Genomic DNA, 17,226 nt, shown 5'->3' with positions numbered 1-17,226 from the left:
GCTCTTAAATATATATATAAAAAATTGAAATAAATTGTAAATACTGCAGAATCTTAAGTTTCGTATTACTGAAGAAGGAACTAGCTACTTTATCAAAAATAAAAATAAAGGACTAACAGTTTTATAAAAAGAACACTTCTCAGGTAAAGCAAATTCTGGTGCTCCCATTACAAATGAAAGCGTAGGAGATGAAATCAAATGCATGCCTACATTCAGACAAATCGCGGATTTTTCCATTTAAAGAAGTTTGGTGGCTGCGTATGTTCTATAACTGACACAAATTTCTGCATACAGATTCTGCTCAGGTCTCTGAAAGAAAGAAAACCCGAACACTGCCCTCTTACACCAATTCGACACCCTCAACCTGCTGGCGAGCAAGATATCTTTCCCTCCTCTCTTTCTACAGAAGCAGATGCAAAGAATTGCATTAGTATGTAACAGAAAATGCAGGTAGTTAGCAGTTGGTAGTCGCCTTATGTGATTTAAAAATGTGGATCATATTTTAAAGTCCTCACCCATTCATCTATAATTAGTCCTTCTCCCACAATCCGTGGCCCTGAGTCTTCTGGATGATTTTTATGTGTCTCCAGCTCAGCCTCAGCTTCAACCAGTCGACGATTCACTTTCTCCAACTCCTTTAAAAGATCAGAACAACAAAATGTAGTAAGTCACCCAAAAAGAGCAAGGAAGAGAGAGGAAAATTGAGAGCAGTCCCATATGGTTACATGTGGGAGTTGCTAAAATGGTGCTACTTGAGGCTACTTACCCTAGAATGGCCTTCTGCATCGAGGAAAACAACTTGCAAAATTTGCTCAACTAACACCTGGTCCTTTTGTTCTTCAAACTGTGAATTGTAAAACAGAATTCTGTAATCCCTAAAATTAAAAGTACTCTCTCTTAAAGTGAATTTTAAATATAGAACTTCATATTTACAGATAGTCACTAATTTAGAATAGACTGGTCCCTGCATTACCATCTGATTGCTTATAGCCATAGTTACGGTACAAGATTATGGTAAATCAACAATTTAAATAATAAAACCTAAGACATGTTCAGGTCACTAAGTGCATGCATCAAATTTTAGAAAGTTGAGCATAAGATCATGGTTGCAGCTTTGGATAGGTTCATCAGATGGAAGTAAATACTAGTGACAAAGTTTTGGACACAATTTACCAACTCTGGTATGTAATCCACTTCTACTTCCACTTTCAAGCTCATGATCTTAAACTTGACCCTGCTCTTCCGACCCAATTTTCCACCTTTCTCCGGAGGCTCCACAAATTTGAACACTGCATTGAACATCAAACAAAACAAACAATGATACAAAAATCCCGATTACATGCCAATTGTAAATTTTAAATAAATCCTAGTGATCATATGTATTGAAAGTAAGTGTCGATGAACTAGAAAAACAAGAATGAAGATATTACCGGTTGCAAGAAGACTTTCACCAGGAGCAAGTATTCCTCCAGGAGGACGCATGTAACAACTTTTTGGTGCAGTTGTTTGGAACTAAATCAACCAGATTCAGCAATAAAAACCAATATAAACATAACTCTGGGTTTAACAAGAAATAGAGTTGCAGCAGAAGATGTAGTAGCAGTGCAAGCCAAGTTTGACACAAGACATCCAATTTACACTAAAAATAACTGTGCATTGCATGGTACAGCTCGAAATCTGAAATTTTGAGTACACATAGTTTTATAATTTACAGTTTATCAAGAACGAGTAAATTGTCTGCTCGATTTGTATGATCAAAATTTTACCACTTGTGCAATCTACAAGTGATATTTACCTTGTTTAACTATTATTCCTACACCCTCCTTTCCCTATTACACACACAGATTAGTTTAGGAGCAAAAGTTGTAATTCAGTGCTAAATAATCTTCATATAGTTGGAAGATTGCATACCTGTGTGTTTCACTGTTATTTCCACAATTAAAAAAAAACATAAATGCTCTATTTGACAAATGAATTTTGGATTACAACTAAACAGGAAAAAGAAAAAGAAGAGTTTCAAATCTTAGTAACAAATGATAAACTAATAAATATGTTCATATGAACACAAGGGAAAAAGAAAGAAATACATCAAGTCATGAACGGAGCATTTGGATCAGACCCTTACCTTGAAAGCTACATTGGTCTTGCTAATGTTTTCAATCCTAATAGCACTCCTCGCTTGTTTACCAGGCTCATCTAGAGTAAAACAAAGTTCATATGTGAGGCACACTAATAAGAACTTCACATAAAGATAGCATATACAAACTTTCCATCAATGTATATACCAGAAGAACATACTTAGGTCAAATTATACTTGTTAAACCTACCTGATTCAGGAAGATTATATAACTGAAGATATTAAAAAATGTTAAACATGACTTGAGCACAATAACTGCAGATATCAGACAATTTGTAGACTCTAAATTAATGAACCAAATAATCCATTCTAGTTAACTCATTTATATAGTCAGAAGTTCTAATTGGAGAACTAGGAAACCAACTTGTTCCTCATTATTGTTTATGTTGTGTTCTGCATTACTTGTTTCTAAAAGTTTCTTCAGAATACTACAACTGAATAGAGTTGTTGACGAACGCCTTTATTTTCCCGGATAAGATTGACCATGTTCACAGAAGAAAAACTTCGTTACCATTTGTTCATCTAACACGCTTCTCCACAGAAACTTAGTCATGTATTTAAGTTCCAAGCACAGACGAGCTCAATGAAGAACAATAAAATTTCAGAATTTATGAAAATATAAAATTATTAAGACAATAACCACAAATTCAAAAAGTAATAACAGAAACCAACTCAAAGAGAGAGAAACCATACAGGGGAAAAAGAGCTTGTTTGTAGGATCAAGAGAGAGCCTGCGCTTGCTGGGGAAAAGAGACATTGCTAAAGATGAAAGTGAACTGGATGAATGATGAGTAGAAGATGAATCGACACCCAACTGCGATTGGTGATGCATGTTATTATTATCAACATCAGAAGATGTAGAAGAGGATATGGTGGAAGAGTTCCAAAACGGCATTCTGCAAATGCTCCACACTTTTTCATCATCAGGTTCTAGTTTAACATTGCAAAAACCTCCAGTCATTGTTTTATGAATGCTTCAATATTCCGGCAACCAACTCTTACTCATTAAGTGGTTTGCTACTTGTAAACTAGTAACTGAACAGAGACTGACAGCTCATATACAAGATAATATAGTGTAGCTATTTTTATTAAGAACACAGTGAGGAAATAAAATGATTACATCACTCTCTCTCTCTCTCTGCTGAATGAGAATATCAAGACTCAAGAGCCTGTAGGTCAAAACGTAGCAGAAGAAATGGTAGGGTACAAACTGACATCCGACATGTAATTTTGTGCAGTCACTTTCCTATTGTTTTTTCAAGATATGACAACTTTTGTTCAGTACAGGGGTTGAATGAGTGTCATCTAGTTTGAATCCATGAGCCTTTGTCTATGGGCAAACTGCAAAACCCTTTATAAACTCCAAAACAACAAACAAGTAAATAAAAGCCATTTGAAGCCTGCTGCACATTGGACAAAATTCAATTTGGCTTCTTACTGAAGTGCCCTTGATAAAAGGTCAGGCCTTCAAGGAGTGCCAATCAACTCTTCACTCTTAACTCTAAAAGCACTGGACTATGAAGATCTAGCAATAAGCAGGCCATGAAAAGCTCTGCACTTGGCGTTGTCTTTCTCTTTCTATATTCCAGGGTTTCGCATGGTGGAAGGTTTAAGGGTCAGGTTTGGGTTTAACATAAAAGAGCTTGTTATGGAACACATACAAATGCCATGAACATGGAGAGAGTTCTGCCAACAGAAATCAAGACACTATATTAAATCTTCACCGATATTATGATAGCACATATTATATACTCTCTCCATGTCAATGACCCTAGATGACTGGTGCACTAGAAAGTAATTTCAGCCGACGAACGACATTAATACGGAGCATGACTAAAAAAGTAATGGTCCTCAAGGGGCGACCAGACAGCCACCAGAGCAAAATAAATAATACAACTGAGTAGCTATTATAGCCTAAAATTACAGAACACAATAACCACCAAATGTTGTCTAACAATTGCAAGTACAAAATCTTGTTAACACAATTTAAACCCCAAGCACTCTCAAGTACAAGTTGATTTGTCACAGAAATACATAAAAGTTAACTTCTAGTCACGATCTGCATCTTCTAGGTCCTCATCCTCCGGCACCCCGCGCATATACAGAACATTATTGCACCTACAAAATGAAGATGAATAATTCAATATTAAATTAAATTATATAGAAAACGGAGAGTCCAGTTTAACAAATTAAACAAACCCTTCCTTCTTCACGCTTCGACAAGCTTCTTTATTATCAAGTAACAAAAAAAGATATTATTAAACTATACTATAGAGCAAAAGACTAATCCGGTACCTGATCAGTATCTCTCCGAGGTTTCCTGTAAACTGCCCATCGATGTATTCTTCAGAGTTTGCAAGCTGCAACATATTAAAATGGCATCAGTAATATCAAAGCAAGTCTCCTAAACAGAGAGCTAAAAACAACCTTAATGTAGAGAAAACAAGTCCAAAAATAAAATCGGGTGTGAACTTAATGTGTTGAAGCATATTTTTACCTGCAAGTTCATGTATGAATCCACAGAGACGAGAAATCCTGCAAAAAAAAAAATTACAAATATTTAGTCTTCAGGTCTATTTTGGAAGGGGAAGAACTTAGTTGTCTGTAAGAAGATCTGTAATGGAATTAAAATAAACCGATGCTAATTACTAAGCCAGTACCTTTGTATTCCATTCCCCACTTGAGTTTGACTATGACATGCTTTCCAGTCAAATTGTTCAAGAATGGTTTCGGATTAACTGGTACAGTCTGCAAAAAGTTCTATTAAAAACTATTGTTTGTGAAATAGAATATACTGCATATCCATAATCAGGCACACACAACCGATTTAACTCAATTATGCTCTTGGGCATGAAATGACTACAAGGTTCAGGTCTGGATGATCAAAAATACAATGGTGATTACAAGTAATGATGCAGTTCAGCATAGGACTATATGAGTTCGGAAGTAACGAACCTATAAAGCATAGAACTACACGAAAACCGGTTACAGGTATGTGTTTGATGATGCCACACAAATGCAATGCATAGCAACGCTATTTATTTTGTAAAAGTCATTAGACTGTTCATGTATTCAACGCGGTATACATATTTGTTAAAAGTAACATTATTCCTCGAGTCAATTGTTATGCCAAAGTGGTCATCAGTTTAAGTTTATAAAAAAAAACTTTATTTCGCTCATTCCTGCAGAACGCAGCCAGTTGGGCCAAAAAGAGATATTATGATCACCATGTCCCTGGTCCGGCAAGTCAAACGAATCTGTTTACATATAATACTTGCTCCCTGTTGAGGACATCCAACTCAACACCCCATAACGCTGGCATAATTTAGATATACAATTGAGCAAAAGGCACATTTCTAAAAGGTATATATAAACAGTTTTGAGTTACATATAATAAAAATCTCTTTATTATAAATATGAAAAGGCAAGGTCATACTCCGCTCCGGTACCGTAAATCGTAAAACAACACTAACAAGAAGGTACATTATCTTAAAAGGCACGTCTTGCAACATTTTTCAAGCTCCTAAATTTTGTAAGGAAGGATACTGCACTATCCAAATAACTAACATTCCCCTACACATAATGTCTTCTGTCAGCTTGTAGTAGTATAATTCTCCAGATACATAAGCAATTCAAGCTCCGCAATCATTATTTAAAAAAAAAAACTGAAATCCATCTAAAATCTAATACTTACGAACTTGAACTTGTAACTAGGCAGAATAAAATTAAAACTATGTACATGTATTTCAAGATTCAATTACATTTAATATAAATAAACACAATTATTAAACCATGGGTACAAAATCTGGATAAGAGCGCCATAAAAAACCAAATAACAGATGCGCAACACAAGAATTGAATTACAATCAATTATTAGTTTAGAACTGTAGAATGCAAAATCAAAAAAGAAAAATCAATATATATATGTATGTATACTTACAGCCATCGGAGATGTTGAGAATGTGGTCTCGAGCTTTTTGGGGTTTAGGGTTTTGCAAATCAAGCGCTCTTGTGACTTTTAATTTGGGGGTCAAGTACAAAAGGGAGCGCGTACGTATTCTCTCTCTATATATTATAACTACTAACTTTAAAATCGGGAATCGTGGAAGATCAAACTATGTGTAAAAATCGGGAATCGTGTTACTGATTTAAAATTAATTGAAAATCGGGAAATAATTGGAATAAAAATCGGATATATTATAATATTAAATTATATTTAATATATTATTATGATTATATTAGTTATTTATTAACAAATATATATTTATTATATCATCATTTCTATAATTATTCATTTTTAAATTAATATAATATTTTAATTTTAATAAATAATTATATATACAGCAATAAAGAAAAATTCATAAAAATAAATCGGATTTCAAAAATCGAATCAGTAATGGGGATTTTTTTAAAAATTGGGGATTTTTAGAACACTAACTATATTTTATAAAAACTTGGAAATCAATAATTATTCTTTACTTTACTAAATTTTAATATAAAAATTTTATTCCTTAAATTTTTATATTTCTTAAGTATTTTGTACTTATATATTTTGTTATTATTATAATTTTATATTTCATAAGGATAACCTTTGTATAATATATTAATAATTTTAAAATAATATTATGGCTTTTAAAGTGTTACTAATATGTATAAATGTATTTCATAATTATACATAATTATTCTTAAATATTTTAACATTCTAATAACTGGAGTATATCATTTTCAAAAAAAACATGTAGTATATGTTTGTACATATTTATTTTTCAAACTTATTCATTTAGTTGTTATTACATTTTATATTTGATTGTGACACATAAAAAGGAGTTTGATCACGAATTGAAATGTTGGTTGTAGTTTGTACCTTACTACTTTTTTCAAGTGTGTTTTTAATAATATTTTATAAATTCTCAGTTTTCGTAATAACATTTAAAAAAAAATACTTTGCAATATGTTTTTCATTTTGTTAAAATTGTATTTTATTTTAAGTTGTATTAATTTTTATAATTATTATATTTTTTTCAAAATTTATTATTTATAGAATTTATAACATTCATAACCAAATATATAGTAAATGCTTTCATTATTTAATAGTATAAATTTACACCTGTACCATGCACATGAAAATTTATAAATAATTTTTTGAATGATAATTATTTTTTGACAAAATGAGCTGGATTATTTATTTTTTGATAGTACTATTATTTTTTTATTCTAATAACTTGTGATCATGCTTACATAGGGGTGATGTGTGACTTTCGATAATAATATTATATTTTAATGATTAATTACTAATTATAATATTAGTCCCGATCACTAAATCCTAATTACAATATTATAGTAATGAGGATCAAACTATAACCATTTTTTATCTAAGATTTTTTTTGACAAAATGAGTTGCCTTATTTACTTCTTAATATTAATATCTTTTATCAAAATTACTATTATTTTTGTTATTCAAATAACTTTATTTATATGATGAACATATTATTGTATTTTTATATTTGACATTAATAACGTAAAGTATAACATATTTATTATAATTTATTTTATTTCGTTCATTATTTGATTTTTTTTCATATTATAAATTTGTAAAGAGAATATTTTAATCATATCACATAATATGGTTATGTAATCATTTTTATCTTATTTTTATTTTTTCCCTTAATCTTATGAAGTTTAATCATGAATTGTAAAGTTGTTTGGGATTTGCATTTTAACGCGTTTGTAATAATATTTTATAATTTTTCGGTTCTACTAATAATTTTGAAAAAAAATATTTTACACCTACTTTTCATAGTACTTTCAAATATATTTTATAAGATTTGTATTTCAATTTTGAATTTTAATAATTTATTATTATTATTATTACTACTATTATTATTATTATATTTCTTCCTCATTTTTATTTTTTATAGAATTCTTGTGCGCTAAAATTTTTAAAAGTCCGTAATTTTTCATTTTATTAAATTAAGCAAAACACATATAATATTTATCCTTAAATACAATATAAATGTATAAAATTATCTATTCAAAAATATTTTTAATCAAACTTACCTATTTCAATTTTTTAAGAAAATGATAATACATTAACAAATAATTTGTTGATTGTTACTTATATTTATTTTATTAAGATAATTGTTACTTGTATTAAATATATAACACTTTTGTTATTATTTATAGTATTTAAGTATATATAATTATAATTCAATTTTTTAATTAATTACTTATTATGTAATACAATAATAATAAATAAATAAATAAAATATTATTCATAATGTATTTTATTAGATTTATATTTAAATTTTGAATTGTAATATATTTTTATTATTATATATCTTCCTTATTTTTAAGTTTTATAAGATTTATGTGTTCTAAATGTTTTCAAAGACAAACTATAATTTTCTATTTTTACAAAATAAAACAAAACACTGTATTACTTATACCTAAATATAGTTTAAATGTGCACTTTATTTAATAAAAAAATAAAATAATCTATTTATAATATTTTAAATCAAATTATTGCTTTTATTATATATATAATATAATACTTTTAATATTATATTAAATCAATTAAGAATGTATAATTATAGTTCACATAATATGTTTACGTGTTATATATATATATATATATATATATATTCTTAATCTTGTGGGGTTCGATCAAAAATTGAAAAATTGTTTGGGATTTTCAACTTGTTGGTACGTTACAATATTTTATAATTTTTCTGTTGTGGTAATGATTTTGAAAAAAAAAGTACTTTACATTTTTTATGATAGTAATTTCAAATTTATTTTATTAGTTTGTTTTTTCAATTATGAATTGTAACAGTTTTATATGATTATTATTATATTTTTTTTCTAGTTTTTATGTTTTATAAAATTCATATACTCTAAAATTTTTAGAAGACAATCCTTAAATGAAACAAAACGCTTGTAATTTATACCTAAATATAATCTAAATGTGTTTCTTATTTTATAAAATAAAAATTATCTATTTATAGATATTTTTAATTAAACTTACACATTCTATTTTAAAAAAAAAAATGATATACTTTAACCCGATTAACCAATGATTTGTTAAATCTTACTTAGTTTTATTTTTATGAAGATAAATGTTACTTGTATTACATATTTAATACTTTTAATATTATTTTATATCATTTAAGAATGTGTAATTATATTTTAATTTATTAATTAATTACCTATTGTATTTGTTATACAGATTATTAAGTATAAAATATTAAAATAAATGAAATAAATATAATATATAGTATTTTATTAAATTTGTATTTCAATTTTTAATTGTAATAGTTCTATTATTAAGAATATTAATGATTTTGCAAAGTTATTCTCAAATTATGAGTAATAACTCGTCATACATTTAAAAAGACTTAAAATTATTATTATTATTATTATTATTTTCATATTAGGTTTAGGTTTATCAACATATATATCATGATAAGTGGCTTTGTATTTTTTAGTAATCACCAATCTCTTGTTACAATATTAGCCCTGATCAAATATTTAAAAAGACTTAAAATTATTAAAATTATTATTATTATTATTATTATTATTATTATTATTATTATTATTATGATCATCATCATCATATCAGTATTAGGTTTATAACTCATACTAGGCACATCACCTTTTTCTTGGCTTTGTATTTTTTCAAAGTAATCACCAATCTCTAATTACAATATTAGCACTCATTACCAAATCATACCATTTTATCTCATTTACTACAATTATATATAGGATATAATAATAAAGATTAAAGACGATTAATGAATATTATTTAATGAAAATTGTGCAAATCTTTACCTAAAGAGTTAATTATCAAATGATGTTCATATTTTTAAAAAATTAAAATTATTAATTACTTCCCGTTCCTATTTACGGTAAAACCTTGATAAATTAATATCTTTGGGACCATGAAAAATTATTAATTAATCAAAATATTAATATATCGAGATATATTATTTAAAATTTTATAACATATACAATTCTCAGAATAATAATTTATTTTCATCTATTGAATACTTAAAATAATATTAAGAAATATTTATGAATTTAAGTAAATTAAAAGGATTAACTTATTTAATTAGATTACTTAATGTCCTAAAGTTCTCAAATGGTTATCTTTTCTAAACCAGTCTTGGTCATAGTTGGAGTCAGTCTCACGAGAAGATGTCTTAAAGTAACAATTACATTACGTAATTTACTCTTGTAACATGAACATAGCACACTAGAGCTCCATAATGCATTAAGAAAGATAGTATACGACATCAATTTTAAAAAGAAAAGTTACAATTGAGCCTTATTATAAAAGTGCATCATATAAATCTATAATTTTGATGTAATATGTAATTATTAATTTATATATTATATGGGACTTATATGTAATAATAAAAAAATACTATCTTATATATTTAGCGAATTATTAATTTAGCATAAAGGGTCCGGCTCGGGGTTACAAGAAATTATTAATTTAATGAAGTTATTAATTTATCGAGTATTAATTTATCAAGGTTTATCTGTAGTTGTTTTTTTAAAAAAGAATATATGTTCCAATTTATATTCATTTTTAAATTCATTACAAATTTATTTATTCTACTTACTATCATTCGCTAATATTTTCATTTATTTGTCATTTTCAAATGATGATTTTTTACTCTATCTTTAAATTAGTGCTTTGATCATGGGTAAGACGAAAAATAAACATAACATTAAAATTTCTTAACATGCATAAAATTATTAGAAGGGACAGAGGAAGTATTGTTTACAAGAGATGCCCCTAATTATTAACTAACAGTATATCATTAGGCAAGCATCGTTTAATTTAAAAATTGTTAAGATTTTTCATAAAAATTAGTCAGTATATTAATATCTCTATAATACTGGTTGGTAGGCATTTTTGCGCTATTTTAGTAATCGATAATAATGCTATGTTAATTTGATCTTTCAACCGAACTAGAAAACGTGATGACGTGTATGTGATCATTATAACCAACTTATTTGGTTCACTAAGAGCAACTTCAATGATAGGAACTTGGTGCCAACTTCTCCACATAATTAAAAATTAAATTTTCTCTCTTCCATATCAGTTTTAGCACCCTTTTTTTAAAAACCACTATAATGGTTGACACCCCAACATGTCAACTTCATTAATTCAATAAAAAATGTTTAATACAAATATATTTAAAAAATGATATGTTGGATATATTTGAGATGTCATGTCTAATATGTTTCATGTTTAGTTTTCAGATCTTAACAAACAGAAAATATCAGTTCTTACTGGAATCAGTACTTACTGGAAGTCAGGACTTAATGTCATATCAGGACTTAAGGTCATATCAGAACTTAAGTAAGGGAGGACATACAGTTAAGGAAGGAAGCTGATTAACAGTAGAAGATCGAGACTAATACAAGAAGAAAATATGCAAAGAAAGAGTTAGAGGACTTGAAAAATTATATAAGATGTCTGATTGATATATTTTAGGAGACAGAATTATATTCCATATCAATTAGAAGTTATCTTGTAACTGTGTACCATATAAACACAGCATAGGTTTACATTATATGTGTTATCATTATCGAGAAGATCATACATTGTAATCTAGCAACTCTCGTGATATTTGTTCATCACTGAGAGAGGACAGTTCCATTGTAACAGAATTTATTATATCGAATACATCTGTTTACTGTTACTTGTAATCTAAATCAATTTGATTGTATTCTACAATGTATTCAACCCCCTTATACAGTGTTGTGTGACCTAACAAGTGGTATCAGAGCCTATCTGTTAACACACATACAGTAAAGATCCAAAACAATCATGTCTGAAGAAGCAGAAAATCCAACCAAGCCCGCCAAAACTAAAGAAACTCTAAAGACTCAAATCCACAGTCGATATGAGACTATTAGGGTTCCCATGTTGAGACCTTCTGAGTATCCCATATGGAAAGTGAAGATGGCTATGTTTCTGGAAGTTACAGATCCAGAATACCCTGACAGAATTAATGAAGAACCACATAAGCCAACCAAGCTCTCTGTTGTAGTTGCAGACCAGCCAGCAAAGACCGTACCAAAGGAGAAAAGTGAGTATACAGCTGAAGATATCTCATCTATTGCCAAGGATGCAAAGGTAAGGCATTTGATGCATAGTGCCATTAATAATGTCATGTCAAATAGGGTAATTCACTGCAAGACTGCAAAGGAGATATGTGATACTTTGGAGACAAGATGCCAGGGAACTGATGCAATCAAGAAGAACAGGAGGACTATACTCACTCAAGAGAATGAGCACTTTGACTCAAAAAGTGATGAGTCATTAAATGACTTATATGACAGGTTTGTCAAACTCTTGAATGATCAGTCACTGGTGGACAAGGAATATGATCTTGAAGATTCAAATCTAAAATTCCTTTTAGCTCTTCCTGAAAGTTGGGATTTGAAGGCTACTATTATAAGAGAAAATTATGCTCTTGATGAAACTACTCTTGATGAAATTTATGGTATGCTCAAGACTTATGAACTTGAGATGGATCAAAGAAGCAAGAGACAAGGGAGAAAGTCAAGAACATCCGCTCTTAAGGCTGAGGAGGAATTCCCCAAAGTAGTTGTCTCAAAGAAAGGCAAAGGAAAAGCTCTCATCACAAAGTCTGATTCATAATTATCAAGTTCTGATGATGATGATTCAGAAACTGAAAGTTTACCTGAAGTAGATGTTGATGAAGAGATGATGAAATTGTGTGCTCTTATGGTGAAGGGTATCACAAAGATAGCCTACAGGAAATTCAGAAGGGGAAAGAAGTTTTTCAAGAAAGGTTGAATTTCTGATAAGAAGGGATTCAGAAAATCTGAAGGCAGAGGAGGAAAGTATGACAGAGAAGATTACTCAAATGTCAAATGCTACAATTGTGGTGAAAGAGGCCACATATCTCCTGACTGCAAGAAAGGAAAGAGTGACAAAGGCAAGGCACTTGTCACAAAGAAGAAAATCTGGACAGACACTTCAGATTCTGAAGATGAGGTGAACTATGCCTTGATCGCAAATGCTGATGGCAGCCCTGAAACTGCTGAGTTAAAGGTACCTCAAACAACTTATGTCTTTCATACTTATGATATTACTGAGTTGAGATTATATCTTAAAACCATGTTTATTATCTACAGAGATCAAACTTTAACATGTGAAAGATTAACTTCAGAAAATCTTGCTTTTAAGAAAATGATTGATTATTTAGAAAAGGAGTTAGTTATGTTCCATCAAACTCAGAAAGAGAGAGAGATGATACTTTTTATGTTAGAGATGAATTGCTGAAATTGAATAAATCTCTAAAAACTGAGTTAGAAAAAGAAAAAGAGATTATCAGAACTTGGACTAACTCTGGCAGAACAACTCAGAATTTATTAAGTAGTGGAAACTGAAAAGAGGGCTTAGGTTATGGAGATGACAAAAGTGAAAAGGGAACTGAACAAATTGAGCCAATTGTTGTTAAACAAACTGTTAAGCCAAAGGTAAATCCTGTTAAGTTCATAGCTAAAACTGTAAAGTCTGATTCTGAAAAGATGAAAGAGTATGTGGCAAAAGTTATGGAGAAGTCAACTTCTGACAAATTAGAACAGGATAAACCAGATGAAGTCAACATATACTTAATGACAAAGAAGTAGCTTAAGTATAAGCTGAAAGAAATAAGGAATGTCAACAAGGTTAGGGCAGCTAGGAAAAATAGGAATGGAAAGGAAGGTGTGAATAAAAGCAATAATTATATGCCTGTTTCTAATGCTCCTAGAAAGAAATGTTATAACTGTGGAAACTCTAACCATCTTGCTTCTTTTTGCAGGAAAAATAAGAATATAAACTCTTGATCTTCTAAGTCAGGAGTTAAGAGTCAGTCTGTTAGGTTTAAGCTACAAAATCCTTGTTTTCATTGTGGTAGTTTATGGCATTCCATGTATACTTGTAAGGAATATCATAGTTTGTACTATGATTATTATGAAATAAAACCTTCTTAAAAAAAGTTAGTGTAATTCCTTCTGGTGTAAATTATGATGCAAAGTCTGATATAAAATCTGATATGAAGTCTGATAAAAAGCATGTTAGCATAAACTCTGAAACTAAATCCGCTGTAAATGCTAATAAACTTATTAAGGCCAAAGGATCCAAGCAAGTCTGGGTCCTTAAAACTAACCATTAGTGGTCTTTGTGATAGCAGGGCAATAAGAGAAACATTCTAGTACTGGATAGTGGATGTTCAGGATATATGACTGGAAATAAAGCCTTGCTCTCAGATTTTGAGGAGAAAGCTGGCCCAGAAGTTTCTTATGAAGATGGCAACATGGGAAAAACTCTGGGATATGGCAATATTAATCTTGGGAATGTCATCATTGAAATAGTAGCTCTGGTCTCAGGACTTAAACACAATCTGTTGAGTATAAGTCAAATTTGTGACATAGGTTATCATGTAGATTTCTTTGAAGAACACTGTGAAGTTATAAGCAATTCTACAGGCAAAGTGGTTCTGAAAGGTTACAGGCATGGTAACATTTATGAAGCCAGACTTTCAACAAGTACTGATGGTTCTGCAATCTGTCTGTTGAGTAGAGCATCAATTGAAGAAAGCTGGAATTGGCACAAAAGACTCTCTCATTTAAACTTCAACAACATAAATGAGCTTGTAAAGAAAGATCTTGTGAGGGGACTTCCAAAATCAGTATTTGGTCCTGATGGCCTTTGTGATTCATGTCAAAAGGCAAAACGAAGAAAATCTTCTTTCAAGAGCAAAACTGAGTCATCAATTCTTGAGCCTTATCACCTACTACATGTTGATCTATTTGGTCCAGTCAATGCCATGTCTATTACAAAGAAGAAATATGCTATGGTTATAGTGGATGAGTTCATAAGGTACACTTGGGTGTACTTCTTACACAAGAAGAATGAAACTGCATTTACTCTAACTGATCATGTCAGACAGCTGGATAAGTTGGTCAAAGATTCTGTTAAAATAATGAGTGATAATGACACTGAGTTCAAGAATTCGATTATGGAAGAGTTCTGCAAAGAGCATGGAATCAAACAAGAATTTTATGCACCTGGAACTCCACAGCAAAATGGAGTTGTAGAAAGAAAGAACAGGACTCTCATTGAAGTTGCACGAACTATGCTTGATGAAGCAAAGCTGCCAACCTATTTTTGGGCTGAAGCTGTGCAGACTACTTGTTTTACACAGAATGCTACACTCATAAACAAGTATGGAAAAACACCATATGAGATGGTGAAGAAAAAAAAGCCAAATCTGAAATACTTTCATGTATTTGGTTGCAAGTGTTTTGTTCTTAAGACTCATCCTGAGCAGCTGTCAAAATTCGATCTAAAAGCTGATGAAGGAATTTTTGTTGGATATCCACTTTCTACAAAAGTCTTCAGAGTCTACAATTTAAGAACAAGGGTTGTCATGGAATCTATCAATGTCTCTTTTAATGATAAGAAGATTACTGGATTTGAAGATTTCAATGATCATGATCAGCTGAGATTTGAGAATAAAGACTTACATTCTGATTCTGTAAATTCTGATGACTTAAACTCTGAACCTGTAAGTACTGATATCATTGAATCTGTGGTAACCACTCCAAAGGAAAATGCACCTTTCCAGGGGGAGCAAACTGAAGATCCTACCACATCTCAAGACTCTAAAGAAGCATCAGAACCTGTCACTGGCTCTTCAAGTACTGATTTATCTAGTTCTGATGAGCTAAATTCTGATAATTCTGGAAGCTCTGATTCTTCAACTCCTGAAAAATCAAACTCAAATTATGAAGTCTCAGAGAGCATAACTATAGGGGGAGCATCAGAAAATGCTGATGGAGACAGCATGGATCATGGGGGAGGATCCAGTTCTAGAGATCAACTTCCATCTGCAAGGAAGTGGACTAAATCACACACACCTGATTTAATCATTGGAGATCCTGAAGCAGGTGTCAGAACTAGAACTGCAACTTCAAATGAATGTATCTATCATTCCTTTCTATTTCAGACCGAACCAAAGAAAATGGAAGAAGTTCTTCAAGATGCTGATTGGGTGTAAGCAATGCAGGAAGAGTTAAATGAATTTGAAAGAAATAAAGTCTAAACCCTAGTGCCAAGACCAAAGAATAGATATGTTGTGGGCACAAAATGGGTGTTCGGAAACAAAACCGATAGTGATGACATAATTACAAGGAATAAAGCAAGGTTGGTTGCTAAAGGCTACTCTCAACATGAGGGTATTGATTATGATGAAACATTTGCACCTGTTGCTAGATTAGAAGCCATAAGGATCTTTTGGCTTATGCTGCTCACAAAAAGTTTAAAGTCTTTCAAATGGATGTGAAAAGTGCTTTTCTTAATGGAGAATTGGAAGAAGAGATATATGTTGAACAACCTCCAGGCTTTGTAGATCCTAAATTTCCCAATCATGTCTACAGGCTTGATAAAGCACTTTATGGCCTTAAGCAAGCTCCAAGAGCATGGTATGGGACTTTAGCTTAATTTCTTCTAGAAAGTGGATTTCACAGAGGCATAATTGACAAGACTTTATTCTACCTCAACCATGGAAATGACTTACTTTTGGTACAGATATATGTTGATGATGTCATATTTGGTTCTACAAATGCCAAACTCTGTGAGAAGTTTGCAAAGCTAATGCAGTCAAGATATCAAATGAGTATGATGAGAGAACTCAGCTATTTTCTGGGCCTTCAAGTCAAGCAAAATGAAGAAGGCACTTTTATCTATCAATCCAAGTACACCAGAAATTTACTGAAGAAATTTGGAATACAAGATTGTTCAACTACATCCACTTCCATGGCCACTACAACCAAGTTAGATAAGGATACTGGTAAATCAGTAGATATTACTAACTACAGAGGTATGATTGGCTCTTTACTCTATTTAACTGCAAGTATACCTGATATCATGTATGCTACATATCTTTGTGCAAGATTTCAGGCTGTTCCAAGAGAACCTCACTTAATAGCTGTGAAAAGAATTTTTAAGTACCTTAAGGGTACAGCTGATCTGGGATTGTGGTATCCTAGAGAATCAG

General features: G+C 30.6%; 2 protein-coding genes across 2 annotated transcripts; both read right to left on the bottom strand.

The window, feature by feature from the left end:
• Positions 1-50: 50 nt before the first annotated feature.
• On the bottom strand, positions 51-3,303 carry LOC141707058 (vesicle-associated protein 4-1-like). Its single transcript, XM_074510027.1, has 7 exons — positions 2,831-3,303; positions 2,126-2,196; positions 1,431-1,512; positions 1,174-1,289; positions 767-844; positions 516-635; positions 51-400 (listed from the first exon to the last, which is right to left on the bottom strand). The coding sequence occupies exons 1-7, from the start codon at positions 3,096-3,098 to the stop codon at positions 341-343; spliced, it is 795 nt and encodes a 264-aa protein (XP_074366128.1). The 5' UTR covers positions 3,099-3,303; the 3' UTR covers positions 51-340.
• A 647-nt stretch (positions 3,304-3,950) lies between these two features.
• LOC141707059 (putative small nuclear ribonucleoprotein F) lies at positions 3,951-6,223 on the bottom strand. The gene is made up of 5 exons (XM_074510028.1): positions 6,078-6,223; positions 4,798-4,885; positions 4,635-4,672; positions 4,433-4,497; positions 3,951-4,255 (listed from the first exon to the last, which is right to left on the bottom strand). Exons 1-5 carry the CDS (start codon positions 6,081-6,083, stop codon positions 4,186-4,188), a joined length of 267 nt encoding a protein of 88 aa, XP_074366129.1. The 5' UTR covers positions 6,084-6,223; the 3' UTR covers positions 3,951-4,185.
• Positions 6,224-17,226: the final 11,003 nt, after the last annotated feature.

This window comes from Apium graveolens, chromosome 2 (genome assembly GCF_009905375.1).
Source record: "Apium graveolens cultivar Ventura chromosome 2, ASM990537v1, whole genome shotgun sequence".
NCBI lineage: Eukaryota > Viridiplantae > Streptophyta > Magnoliopsida > Apiales > Apiaceae > Apium > Apium graveolens.
This window is presented reverse-complemented; position numbering and strand designations above follow the sequence as displayed.